This window comes from Theropithecus gelada, chromosome X (assembly GCF_003255815.1).
Source record: "Theropithecus gelada isolate Dixy chromosome X, Tgel_1.0, whole genome shotgun sequence".
NCBI classification, from domain to species: domain Eukaryota; kingdom Metazoa; phylum Chordata; class Mammalia; order Primates; family Cercopithecidae; genus Theropithecus; species Theropithecus gelada.
The window spans coordinates 73600533-73614669 of NC_037689.1; the positions used below are offsets into that span (position 1 = coordinate 73600533).

The window sequence follows — 14137 nt, forward strand, 5'->3', positions numbered from 1 at the left end:
ATTTTTAGGTGAAAATGGTATCCTACTTTAGTTATTTGAGAAGAATTTTTCAAGTGAACAAATATTTTGTCCGTAATGATGATGCTTAATATTGGTCTAGGCATGTTTATACCTTTTTAAAAAATACAAAACTAGTTAAGACTATATAATTTCTGCCTTCTCAGATTTATAGCATGATGCTGCGATTATCTGCCTTATTTGAAAGTCATATCAAAAATATCATCTCTGAGTATAAGTCAGCAATCCAGAGTCAGAAGAGGAGAAGGCCACGGTACAGAAAACGTCTAAGAAGCAGCAGCAGTTCGTTATCTAGTAGTGGAGCACCTAGGTATCATTACATTGATACAACATTTTTTTGTTCTCAAAGCATTTTGTGTGTATTACCTAATTTATGAAAGTTGATGAATAGTTTGAGGAGATCCCAAGAGGTCTTTTTGTTTGTTTGTTTCCTAAACTCTTATGCCTGTGTAGAGTTAGTAACCAAAAGAACTATTTATGTGGATTTTACTATCCCAGAAACTTTTTTTTAAAATTTTAATGATTGAACTTTCACTGTCAAATTATCTATTTCAAGCATTTTACATGAACTTTAGGGCATTTCCTCTTTGGTCAGCTAATACCTGACCTTGATACCTCTTTGTATCATACTGTCTATCATAATATGTTGCTAACAGAAAAAAAAAAAAAATTGCTCGTTGTTACGTATTTTTACTTCCAGTCCAAAAGGGAAGCAGAAACAAATGAAGTTACAGCCTAAAAATGACCAGAATACCTCAGTATCTTATGCCAGGACTAGCTCTCCTTTCTCATCTCCTGGTAAATATGTCTTTTGTTTTTGGTGTTCTGTATCTCAGTTTAATTCTGATGTTAGGGATATGGAAGAGGCAGCATGGTTTATAGTGCAAAGAACAATGGATTTAGATTTTTAAACGTTGTGTTTTATTCCCAATTCTACTTGCTAGTTTTGTGTCCCTGAGTATGACATTAGGCCGTATGATTAATTTTCTTTATTAGACTACATGAAAAGTCTCTTAGTTTTAAAATTTTATGATTAAATGATTAATGTCTATAATATCTCAGAGCACTCATCTATAATATATTTACCAACGTAATATTTGAAAATTTGTGATGTGCAATTGGACAAGTTTTTCTGACATTCAACCATTTGTTCTCAAAATATTCATATCATTTTGTTAGAGAAATTTATAATTTTGGTGTTGGAATAGAGAAACTTATAATGTTGGTGTTGGAATAACATAAGAGAGATATGGTTTTAAAAAGTAGCCTTTCCTGAAAACATGATAATTATGTTAGTATTAAAATCTTTTAAAATGCAAGTTTCAGATGCTGCTGAAGGGCTTTCACTATATCTACTTGATGATGAGCCAGATGGGCCATTTTCTTCATCGAGCTTTGGTGGATATAGCCGAAGTGGAAATAGCCATGACCCAGGGAAAGCCAAATCATTGCGGAATAGAGTTTTGCCAGTTAAACAAGGTAGGAAATAAATATGGGACAAGACATTTATTATTTATTTCTTTATGACAGAAGATAAATCATTTAAAAGCTGACATATTGGCATAGTAAAAACTAGTATATCCTTATAGTTAATGAGAATTTTGTCACATATGAGTCAGATAGCATTTCATATTCATAACTGGGAACAGGCCATTAACAGATTTCCAATAGCTATTTGCAAATGTATTTTAGTCTTAAAATAAAATGTAAAATGGGGCCAGGCATGGTGGCTCACACCTGTAATCCCAGCACTTTCAGAAGCCGAGGTAGGAGGATCACTTGAGGCCAGGAAATTGAGATCAGCCTGGACAACAAAGCAAGACCTAATCTCTACCAAAAAAAAAAAAAAAAAAGTAAAAATTAGCCACATGTGGTGGCACACAACTCCCAGCTACTTGGGAAACTGAGGTGGGAGAAGCGCTTGAGCCAGGAGTAGGAGACTACGGTGAGCTATGATTGTGCCACTGCACTCCAGCCTGTGTGACAGAGTGAGACTCTATCTCAAAAATAAATAAATAAAATAAAAGGAATTGGGAGAAAAAACTAAATGAAGAGTTCTTTCCCCAAGCACATGAAAACACATTTAGGATTTTTCATTTATTAAACCATATTAATAAGAAAGGAGAGTTTCCAAAGTCATCTTTAAATAGGTCTCATATTTTTGTGGCCCACTGCAGTAAAAATACGAGTCTGGGCTGAGAAATGAGCCTTCTTTCAGTCAACAGCCGCTTCTACCACCTTCCTTAAGGTTTTCCAGTTATATAAGTCAGATATCCTCTTCCCTAGGGGCCTGCTGTATCACAAAGTCAGTGGTTTTCAGACTATGCCCTGCCCGTTTCTGGGGCATCCACAAAAGTACTTCAGGCATTCTCAGAAGAACCTTCTGCATTTAACCAGACAGTTCTGTTTGTTATTTCATATAAGGAAATGCTATTTTACTTTTTATTAGGAGAAAAATGTTCACTGCTTGAAAAGAAATCACTGACCTAATTCATTATGTGCCTCTATCTTGGACCATACAAGGGACATCAATTATCATAAATATTTGAAGTTTATTGTTACTCAAACTTTCTTCTTATACTTAGTCCTATATTAGGGACTTTGAATGTATTCAAAGAAAGTTCTAACATGTTCAGCTATTTGAAGTTTGTGAATAATATTTAATATGCTTTTTCAAATAATTTTATTGGAATATACGTTTAATTTTATATACATTTTAATGCAAGATTAAGTAGCTTATCCATTGTTATTTAACTATCAAATAACTTAAAAATAGGCTTTTCCAAAGATATTTTTATAGTGGCTATGTAAGAAATATTGAAACATATTTGATTACTTGAAAATAATTAGTGCCTTTGTCTTTCCCAATTTATATCTTTAGTGTCTCCTCTGATCTTGCATACTTATGTCATTGCCTTTTTTTCATTTTACTCTTCCTTCCACTGCCAAGATTAATCCATGTTTCCTTCATCTATTTTGCTTTTCCCATCCACAGAGTCGTTTATCCTTTGTAGTATGGTGTCTGTCCCGACCACTCTTCAAAAGCTGTTCTCGAACTCATCAGTACTCTTCAGTGGCCAGCTAGTGTCGTTTTTTAGTTTTTAACTTCTCAATCTCTGTATCATTGCATGTGGTTGATTACCTTCTCTATGAACTCTACTCTTAAGCTTCTATACTCTATTGATTAGCTTATATCTTTTATTTCTGTTTCTTCTCTTTGCAGAGTTTGCCACTGTTTTTTGTTTGCTTGTTTTTGTCTTCCACAAATAAAGGAATCTAATGACTGCATCCGTCATCTTGACGTGATGACTCTCCAAATGTATATGCACCGCTTAGATATCTCTTTATTCTATTAGAATAATTTCCAAGTGCTTCCTTAAAAAATTTAAAAAAAATCTTCGGTTGCTTATCATCTTTGCATCTCCAACTTGCTTCTTTTTCTTTGCTCACTATTTTAGTTAATGGTATCACCATCTTTCTTGCCACCCAGCTTAAAATTTCAGTGTTTTTTGACTCTTCATTTACCCCTCATACCTAGTCAGTTGCCAAGTTTTGTGAATTCCACAACTCTTTAATACCACTTAAACCTTCTGTGTAGTTTCTACTGCTATCACCCTAGTCTCCAGCCTAGAGTATTAGTCAGCTTGGGTTTCCATAACAAGATACCACAGACTGGGTGGCTTAAACAGCAGACATTCATTTTCTCACAGAGCTGGAGGCTCGATCCAATGTCAAGGTGCCATATAGATGTGTATCTGATAAGGGCTTTTTCCCTGGCTTCTATATGTCCACCTTCTTGCTTTGTCCTCATGTGACCTTGCCTCTACAGAGAGACAGAGGGAAATACCTCTAGTATCTCTTCTTCTTCCTGTAAGAACGTCAGTCCTGTTGAGTTACAGTCCCACCCATATAACCTCATTTAACCTTAATTACCTCCTTAAATGCCCTAATCTCCAAATGTAGTCGCTTCAGGGGTTAGGGCTTCCATGAATTTTGAAGGGATGCAATTCAGTCCATAACACCCAGACTTATTAGATTAATCTTGTAATTATCTTCAGCCCTAATCTTACTTCTTTTCAATTCTTCCAGTCTGCTCTCTTGATTCCTTCCTACCTCACTGGCTGGTCCTCCATTTTATTTGTTGGTTCTTCTTTATCTTTAAATGTTTGAACATCTCAGGTCTCAGTCTTCAGCCACCTTGTCTGTCTTTACTTACTCATTCAGTGAGCTCTCCTAGTTCTCATTACCCTAAATATTATCTCTACTGAAAATTTCCACAATTATATCTCCAGCTCCACCCTCTCCCCTGAGCTCCAGACTGGTGTTTCTTTCTTTTTTTTTTTTTAAAAGTCTTTCCTGGGATCTGTGTCAACATCTAAAATGGAATCTTGATTTTTCCAGTGCCCTGCTCAAACCTGTTGCTCCTTCTGTGTTCTCTACCTCAAAATATCTCTACCATTCACCCAGTTGCTTAGACCATAAAACCTAGGAGTCAGTCTTCATTCTGTGCTTGACACTTGACATATGATCTGTCAGCAAGTCCCATCAGTTCAGCCTTTGAAATGTTTCTCTAGAAGGAAATATTCCAAATATAGTCACTTATCATCACATCTATTGACATATCCTTCATCATGTCTTACCTAGAATACTGCACGGGACACCCAAACAGTCTCTCCTTCCACTTTCAGTCTTGCCTCCTCTGTGATCTTTTTTATATACAGCAACCATACCATTTTAAAAATATAAATCAGATTCTTTCTCCAGCTTAAAATTTTCCACTGGCACTCATCTCCTACCACTCACTGTTTTTCTATTCCACTATGGTTATACTGGCTTGCTTTCTGTTCCCTCCTCTGGAATGTTCTTTCCCTACATCTGACTTCATTCAGTTATTTCTTCTAATACTACCTCTGTAGAGAAGTCTTCCCTATCTAAAATACACTCCCTTCTACACATAAATACTCTTTTTAAAAATCCTCTTTATAACATGTCTGTGTGAAATTTTATTATTAATTTATCACTTTATTATCTTTCAAGGTATTCCCACTAAAATACAGATTCCAAGAGCAAGGACTGTCCCTTTCATTGCCATATTCAAATCTTCTAGCAATGCCTTGCTAATAGTAGACAATGAATAAAAATTTATTGACCAAATGAATGAAACTAATTCATGTTCTCAGATAATTCTTCCTGAAGTAGGCCCTTAAAACTTCTGCCTAAACCTCATTGCCATCATTCCACCCCCATAATCTCCTCCCCCTCCCAAAAAAGCAGACAAAAATGAACACTTTAATATCTTATATTTTGAAGAAATTTAAATTCTTAACTCTGACACCCTCTGTGATTTTATTCCATGTATTTTTGGGAACTGTAGACTGTTTTTGAACCTAAATAACCATTTTGTCAATGTTGAAGCTTAACAATTAAAAATCATTTATTTTAATTTAGATCACTCCCTTGATGGACCCCTTACAAATGGTGATGGCAGAGAGCCCCGGACAGGAATCAAGAGAAAACTACTTAGTGCATCAGAAGAAGATGAAAACATGGGAGGAGAAGATAAAGAGAAAAAAGAAACAAAAGAGAAGTCTCGTTTATCCACCTCAGAAAGTGGAGAGTTAGGATCCAGTTTAAGTTCTGAAAGTACCTGTGGTTCTGACTCTGACTCTGAATCAACTTCCAGAACAGATCAAGATTACGTAGATGGAGACCATGATTATAGCAAATTCATACAAACCAGACCTAAAAGAAAACTCAGAAAGCAACATGGCAATGGAAAAAGAAATTGGAAGACCAGAGGCACAGGAGGAAGAGGCAGATGGGGAAGATGGGGTAGATGGAGTAGAGGAGGCAGAGGAAGAGGAGGCAGGGGACGAGGGAGTAGAGGAAGAGGTGGAGGTGGCACTAGGGGGAGGGGAAGAGGGAGAGGAGGAAGAGGTGCTTCTAGAGGAGCTACCAGAGCCAAACGAGCACGTATTGCAGATGATGAATTTGATACCATGTTTTCAGGACGTTTCAGTAGACTGCCTCGAATTAAAACAAGAAACCAAGGCAGGAGGACTGTTTTATATAATGATGATTCTGATAATGACAATTTTGTGTCCACTGAGGATCCTCTGAATCTTGGTACATCCAGATCAGGCAGAGTGCGTAAAATGACAGAAAAAGCCAGGGTTAGCCATCTCATGGGATGGAATTATTAACAGTTAATAAATTTAGAATAACTTAAAAAATTCAATGGCCTTCTACTGCAGGGAATTTACCAGGAAATCTACAAAGCAAGTTGTGTGGGGACTTCTGCTTCCTTTCACATTGGTGCTTTTCCATTTATGCCAGTATACATTTGTTTCAAGACTTTTGATCTCCACACTTCATTTGTTCAAATAAGCCTTACTCATTAGGCCTTAAATTAAAAGAAATTCTGCCCACACACACACACACACACAAACACACACACACACACGAAACACAACACAGACACACTACAGATTTACTACATTAAAGGAGCATTCAGCTTCTTAAGAGTAGCATGACATTTTTATCTCAATAGAATAGCCCTCTTTTGCTTTTGTATCACAGAAGTATAGCACCTTCTTACAGAGTTTTATATAGTTTGTTTTTGCCATTTTGATTCCTATACCCAGTAATAATAACTTTTGCACAATACACCAATCCTAAAGGCAGCTATTAAATGTTTACAGTTTCTATATTGTAAGAGCGATCTGGATTATTTTACTCTTCCCAGGCCAAACTTTCATGACTTGTACTGAACTGAAGTATATATTTATACTACAGTTTTTTGGGGGGTGGGGGGATCTTGATATGCTTTTCATTGATTTGCATAATTCACGTTAAAGGTGAGAAAGGGTTGGTGCCTTGTAAATATGTAGCAGATCTTCGTGGTGTGTTCTGATGTGTGCATTAACTTTATTAAAAAAGAATACTTGAGGTATCAATCTAGACAAGGTGCCAAATGCAAAAGTTTCCTGCATCAATTTTTTTTCCTATCACATTTTATTGCATTAATAGAATTTGTGTAGCTTAAATAACTTAAACATTTGAAAAATCCTCATCCACAAAGAACAACTTCTTTGAACAGTAGCTCAGCTACCTCTTAACTACAACTACTGGAAACATTAAGGAAAATAGATGCTGTTATTCCTTACTGACTAAGGAGAAATAGAACAAGCTTAGTAGGAATGAATACCCATAAGTTATAAGCTGAGAGGTTGTTAATAATTGTATTGGCTCTCAAATTAATAATTGTAATTAACAAACTTTCATAAGTATAGTATGCTCTACCTTAGACTTTCTTAGAACATGAACATATTTGTGTAAGTAGACTTGGGCTACTGCTCATATATTTCTGCTCCACTTACATTTAACAGCTGTGAGTTACTGGTTTTCATTTGAATCTTAAAATTTAACAAAGCACCTAGTTTGAGTTGGAATGTTTTGGCTAGCTAGTATTATGAATCAACTTATAGATTCTGCTCATATCATTCCAAAGGGTTCTTCTGTTCTAGTCTTTCAGGAAAGAACCTTATTGCACTGCACACTGATGTTGTGAATCATTATTTTATAGATAAAAAGCATCTTTAAAAACCCTTATTGTCTTGTTTACAGCAGTAGAGTGCACATGGTTCCATAAGTGAGCTTGAGTTTCAAGGTCAATTTTAGTCCCCAAATTTAATATTACAGATTTGTTGATTTGTTAGATACTTACATTTCTGAGGTAAGAGGGATAATATCAATTTATGTTTCTGTAACAGCAAATTTGTTGCACTTAGATCAGGCTCATGGGATAAAACAGACTTCTTAGTGTATACCTAGCTATCCCAGGATTTTTCTTAAGCTAATGTGTTTGTCTCATGCTTTCAATCATTTCATGCATCTGAAAACCCTTAAGTGCAGAGGAAGGTGTACACACATAAAACTTTGCTTTTTTGGTAGGGTCGGCAGTAGGGTTGTTCTTGGACTAACATCTTTAAGCAGTTTTCACTTGCAGTAGAAATGATGTTCAGGCTTTAAGAGAAAGTATTGTTGTGAATTGTTAATGGCACTAACTTCTGTTACTAGACAGCAGACCAAGCTATTTTTTTGTTGTAGTCTTTTTTTCACTAAACCAAAACTACTACTGGTTGTAACTCAGCTGCCACTTTTAACCATAGTAGAGATTCAAAACGTTCCTATTTGAAACTACATTTGGTTTTTCCTAAAACGTGCTGTTTCAGTTATTTATCTCTTGGGCATTTAGAATAAATCGTGCCTGTATTCCTGAAATCAATAATACTTTGGCCTATCCTGATCTAAGTAACATAGTTACTTAAATTCCTGGATATACCCAAATATGGATCACATGTATCATTTTAGTGTGAAATTTTTTGTTGACATTCTTCTATGAAGAGCTGACCTCTTGAAATGTAGAAGAATTGACATTTGTGTGATTTTGGCTATCTGGAGCTTTATTTATAATTTATTTTGAAAAATAAAAATGCCACATTTATTTCCCAAATGTCAAGATTTTCTAGAATTAGATAATTAGAATAATAAGGCTGAAGACATTTTAAAGCATATTTTATATGTAGTGAAATACTGTGAAAATATTAGTGAACAGCACTTTGCTGTAATGTTTATTTCAGTTATTAAGATTTAAAGAGTTAGTCATCAGGGTATGTTAGATAAACATAGTTATCATTTATTAAACAAACAGATAATTTTCTGTTTGCATGCAAATTATTTTAATAAGTGTGAAAATAAAAGTTTGGAAGATAGTATTTTTACTTTTATATCTGGACTTTTTTCCCCCCAATTTACACTTTGCTTTCTTGTAATACCACCTCCTGTGAATGTGTTGTAATTAGTATCACATTGATTACTTTATCATTTTAATTTCTTTGAGGCCCTTTAAACTTACGTAAAATCTGGGTCCAGCCATAGCAAAGCAAGTAGGAAATGAACAAAGAATTTTGAAGAAAAGCCTAAATCTTAAATTGCTAAGAAAAACCACTGTTATATTTAGGCCCATGAGAGCATATACATGTATAAACCTAATCCTATGCTAGATATGAATAGTCAGTGAGCTGTAATATTTCTCATAAATGCTAATAATGTTTAAATTCCCAGCTTTAAGATCTTAGTGTGTGTATATATTTATAAAATCTGAACTGTGTGTTTCTTCTATGGCTTACTGTGTGTTTCTCTTTCAGCAATAGGATGCTCTCTCAAACATTCACTAGCCTACTAGCCCAATTACTAAATTTTTGTATATGTGTGTTTGTGCACTTGTATGTGTGTAAAGTTTTTTCCCCAACTTGACACACCTTATCTCCGACATTCAAAAAAAGAGAACATTTTGTATGGAGGACAGTCTACCAACTTTTTGCCTCTGTACAGCTCTTAGCCTGTATATTTACTGCTTGATCATCCATTTCATTATGCCTTCTAGATAACCAGTCCAGATTGTATCATGTATCTGTGTCCCTCTATTCTTTTTGTTTCCCTTTTTAATTTTTTTTCTTTTTTTTTCCCCTCCCCAGAAATCAGACTTGTGTTGGAATTCTTCTCTACAACACTTTGTTTCACCCAGATGCAAAGTAACAAAGTAACTGAGTAAAATTATAAATCTCATTCTGCACAACTGTGTGCTCAGCTATTTAACTCAGCCTTCTAATGCTTTGAAGTACATTTCAGTTATTTATGTTTTTGTTGTTTTTGTTTTAATCCCATAGATTGTCATCAGACAATAATAGAGTGATTGAAAGAGAAAGATGTAAATGCCACTTCTAACTTTTTGATAAAACTTTTTTGAGCATTTTTCAAAAATTTGTGTGTTTCTGGTAATGGGGAATTGAAACACCTTTTGCTTGTTTATGTATGTTGGGAATCATTTTATGTACATTTACCAACTGGTACGTATCTTCAAGTTGGAATTTTCACATCCATAAAAGGGAGACTTGCATCATATATAATTTTCAGTATACTTTGCTGTCCAGCCTTTTAAACAATTACAGTCATATTTTGAGTTCTGAGATGAATAGTTCTAGGGGAAGGGATGGAACTTTTGACACGTAAAGTCCATTGTTTTAAATGCTAACCCCATCCCCAATATTTTTGTGGAGCGTGAGGCTTTATGAAAGGTTTATCAGAAATAGAATATTCTAAGGTCACTTTTATGGCTTGTTTCAAAAATTAGTATGAAAGTATTTTCATGCTTTTTTGTTTCTCATCTTTTCGCAAAGCTTCTTTACCAAGTTTTGATTAAATTCCAACATAAAATTAAGTTTTTTCATGGTGCTATATTTTGTGGAATATGGGTAGCACTCAGGTTTCTTTCTTTTCTTTTCTCTTTTCTTTTCCCCTTCCTTCCTTCCTCCTTTCCTTCCTTCTTTCTTTCCTTTGTTCCTTCGTTCTTCCCTCCCTCCCACTCTTCCTTCCTCCCTCCCTCCCTCCCTTCCTTCCTTCCTTCCTTCCTTCCTTCTTCCTTCCTTCCTTCCTTCCTCACCTCGGCCTCCCAAAGTGCTGGGATTACAGGCGTGAGCCACCGTGCCCGGCCTATATACCCTTATTATTGATTGTTTCTTTTTTCATCTTTTCAATCCTGCTTACTTTTATCCTCACTTTCCTTTCTGCCATGAAAACTGCACCTAATTTACCACACTTAAGATTGGCAATTTTTGATTCATTGATGGGAGAAGTATAGTAGAAAGGCCCTGCAGTTTAGAATTAAGTTGTGTTTGTTTATTTACATGTATGCCCATTTCTTCTAAATTAAATCTAGAATATGAGACTTTGACATATAAAAGCATGATAAGTATTTTCTTAAAAAATAAAACTATTGATAACATAATGAAACCACCACTGGTAATTGAATTTTAAAATGATATGCAAAAATATTTAGAAATCCAGTTGGGAAATGTGTTTTTGCATATGTCACCAGATACACATTAGGCAGTACTTCAAATGTTAACTCTTAAACAATACTGTGGTGATGGCAATCAGTAATTTATTTCTTTGTCCTGTAACTTATCATTCTTGTCTTTTGTAATCTCTTACACAGTATTAACATAACTGTACCTTTTATTTGTTCTTGGTATCCATACATTTTAAGATGGAAAAATCAGTTCATAGTTGATATGATATTGTATATGGGCAAAATGTCCATTAAACTAAAATTCAGTAAAAAAGGTAATCTAAACTGGCTTGATTTATAAAAGATGTTTTGTTTGGCAGTTGTCAGTCATTAATAAGCAATTATCTTCAAAGACAAAAAACTGGACTAATTTGTTGCCATTCTTTATGGGATGTTTACAATAAAATTCCAAGTTGTTTGGAATCAATTGCACTCTTGCTGCTTTATGCCTTAATTTATGTACCAGAGAAAAATTAACCAGAAGAAAGAAATATGGAGTTACCTATTCAGCTTTAGAGATTGTAACATGTAACTCTTAGGTCTTGTTTCTTTGTCATAGAATATTTTATTACTATTATTTTTTAATCTGAGAAACTAGGATGCTTCTTCCTATCAAAGAAAAGGTTTTGTTTTTTGTTTTTGTTTTCATCTTAGACATTGCAAATATTCTTTGGGTCACTTTTAGGATAATAAATATGATGTTTACACTTTAAATGTGGGCTGCTTGGTGCATTCAATAACAGCCTGCAAAGCATTTGTCAACATTTTGTTTTGCAGAGCTTTTCAAAATGAATAGATCTCTAATATATTTATGACTTATGACTTTTAACAGCTGAGCTATATATCCCTGGCATTTTAAAATATATGGTCAGATTACCTATACTGTAAATGGTGCTTTAATTCAGTATAAGTGTAGGAGGGAGAGAAGTGAGGTGAAATGATCTGAATGCTCTAACAGGAACATTCATAACCTATATAGTTACCAGAATTTGTCTCCCAGTGGCAAACATTCCACTAGATACAAGATAAATAAGCTGGCCAAAGACTGGACTGTATCTTTGATGTATATACTGTCTATTTTGTGTATTTAGAATAAAAAAAATGTATTTAGGACAAAAGTAGCCTGATTTTTTACAATATTCAGAGATTGAAGTGGAGATAAGTTGTTTGGTATTTTGTTTAGTTGCTTAATTGGTTAGAGATAGTCCTCTTTAAGGATATAAAAATCTTACATTAAAAATTTTTGGTTAAGGCCAGGCACAGTGACCCACACTTATAATCTCAGCATTTGGGGAGGCCATGTTGGAAGGATTGTTTGAGCCCAGGAGTTCAAGACCAGCCTGGGCAACATAGTGAGACACCATATCTACAAAACAATTTTTTTTTTTAATTAGCTGGGCGTGGTTGCGTGTGCCTGTAAGTCCCAGGTACTTGGGAGACAGGTGGGAGAATCACTTGAACCTGGGGGGTCAAGGCCGCAGTGAGCTGTGATCATGCCACTGTACTCCAGCCTGAGGATCCGTTTTTTTTTCCAACTTGAGAAGGTCAAGGAAAAGATGCTCTCCATTCTCTCTCAATTATATGTTCTTGACAATTTAAAGCTACTTTACAAAAATGTGCAAAATAAAACCAATATATTGAGCCTGTGAGTTGATCTTTTAAATGGGATTTTTGGTGGGATAGTTAAGCCTATAAGCTTACAGTGGCTTTCTCAGGTCATTTATATAAATACTTAAGGGCTTTTTAATGCTACAAAACATAGGTAGATCAAACAATAATATTAAGTAAAATTTTTATGGTATCAATTTTTTCCCCAAAGTTTTAGGGACACATTTTTCTTTCCTTTCTATGTTACTTTAATAGATTTTTCTTTGCCAGCTGTGACAATTGCCTTAATGAAGTTCTTATCTACAGATTATAAACATTTAATTATAATTATAAAATCTTATAATTTTAATTATTATAATTCTAGACATCTAATTTTAACAGTTATTAATTAACAAATATTTAATTTGATGTTGGAGACTTAAAAGTCTTTCTGATTCTAGTATTAATTTTGAATTGCCGCGTTGCCTGGTCAGCATCTTTGCAGTTCTCTTCAATTTTATAAGTTTTGTAAGTAAATATATGAAGAAATAAAAACATTTTAAATTCTTTAATTTAGGTGACTAATATTAATTGGTGGAGCTTATTCATTTTTAAGGATTTTTGTGGTTGATTTTTGTCATGTTGCAATTATAGTTAGAATTTGTATAACAACATGTTAATTTGTATTGGCAATTTTGTATAGTCTGTTAAGTAATTTAAGTCGAGGAAACTGCTAACATGTTCCGTCCTCCCTTGGCTTTTAAAAAAAGCTTACAATATGTTTAAATGAAATTTGCATACCAAATTGTGTAATCATTTGAAAAGTACTATTTTGTTACCCTTGAGTATTATTCATCTAAAATATTAATAATGAAGTGCTGGTAGTTCTGAATTATTTCCATATGTTAAATTTTAATTTATAAATTAGATTCAGTATTGTTTATAAAACAAGTGTTTTTGTCTAGTCTGACCCTATAGAGCAAAAAATATGCCCATGATATCCTCATAGTCATGAAATTACCAAGTCATCCTTTTACTTTTGTAGATTTGTGTTCATTTTTATTCTAAATGTGGTTTGTCGTTTTCATAAGAAAAAGAAGTTATTAAAACAAAGCAGTAGTTGAAGGTTGTGGTACATACATTTTTGCTTTCCAGTTTTCTCAAAAATTTAAGACTGCTGAATAAAACGACAAGTTTTTAACACTAAAAATACCTTTTATAACTTTGCTTATAAGTATTCAAGCAGAAATTCTCGGAGAATTATCTGAGGTAATGAGCCACATTCTTTCTCTAAACATGTGTTGGCATCTCCTTCAAAAAAGATACTTACCAGCGGGAAGTTGTAGCCTGTTGTCTTCATATTAGTGAGAAGAAACAGCTAAAAAAAAAAAAAAAAAAAAAAAAGACTAGACTGTTGCTACCTAGATTTGTTCACTTTTTTATTCATTCATTCAGCATTTACTGAGTGTCTTCTATGTGCCAAGCACTGGAATTTTATAAAGAGCTTTACAGTTCACAGAGTCCATAATCTCAATCATCAGAATGACATTATCAGTTAATTTGATTTTTCAGATCAGAAAGATGAGTTTTAGTGAAATCAAGTAATTTGCCTAAGCCTAC

At 34.2% G+C, this 14137-nt stretch overlaps 1 protein-coding gene across 5 annotated transcripts in view; it reads left to right on the forward strand.

Annotated features, from left to right (window-relative positions):
• Window positions 1–13389, forward strand: part of BRWD3 (bromodomain and WD repeat domain containing 3) — a 134604-nt gene extending 121215 nt beyond the window's left edge. For 4 of the 5 annotated variants that reach the window (XM_025372375.1, XM_025372376.1, XM_025372377.1 and 1 more), the window contains 4 exons: window positions 165–328; window positions 719–816; window positions 1339–1497; window positions 5467–11644. In XM_025372375.1, the coding sequence (XP_025228160.1) occupies window positions 165–328; window positions 719–816; window positions 1339–1497; window positions 5467–6221 (1176 nt within the window). In that variant the 3' untranslated portion in view covers window positions 6222–11644. Of the gene's footprint in view, window positions 1–164; window positions 329–718; window positions 817–1338; window positions 1498–5466 lie in introns of all 5 variants that reach the window. The other variant, XM_025372374.1, reaches the window with a different exon arrangement.
• Window positions 13390–14137: the final 748 nt, after the last annotated feature.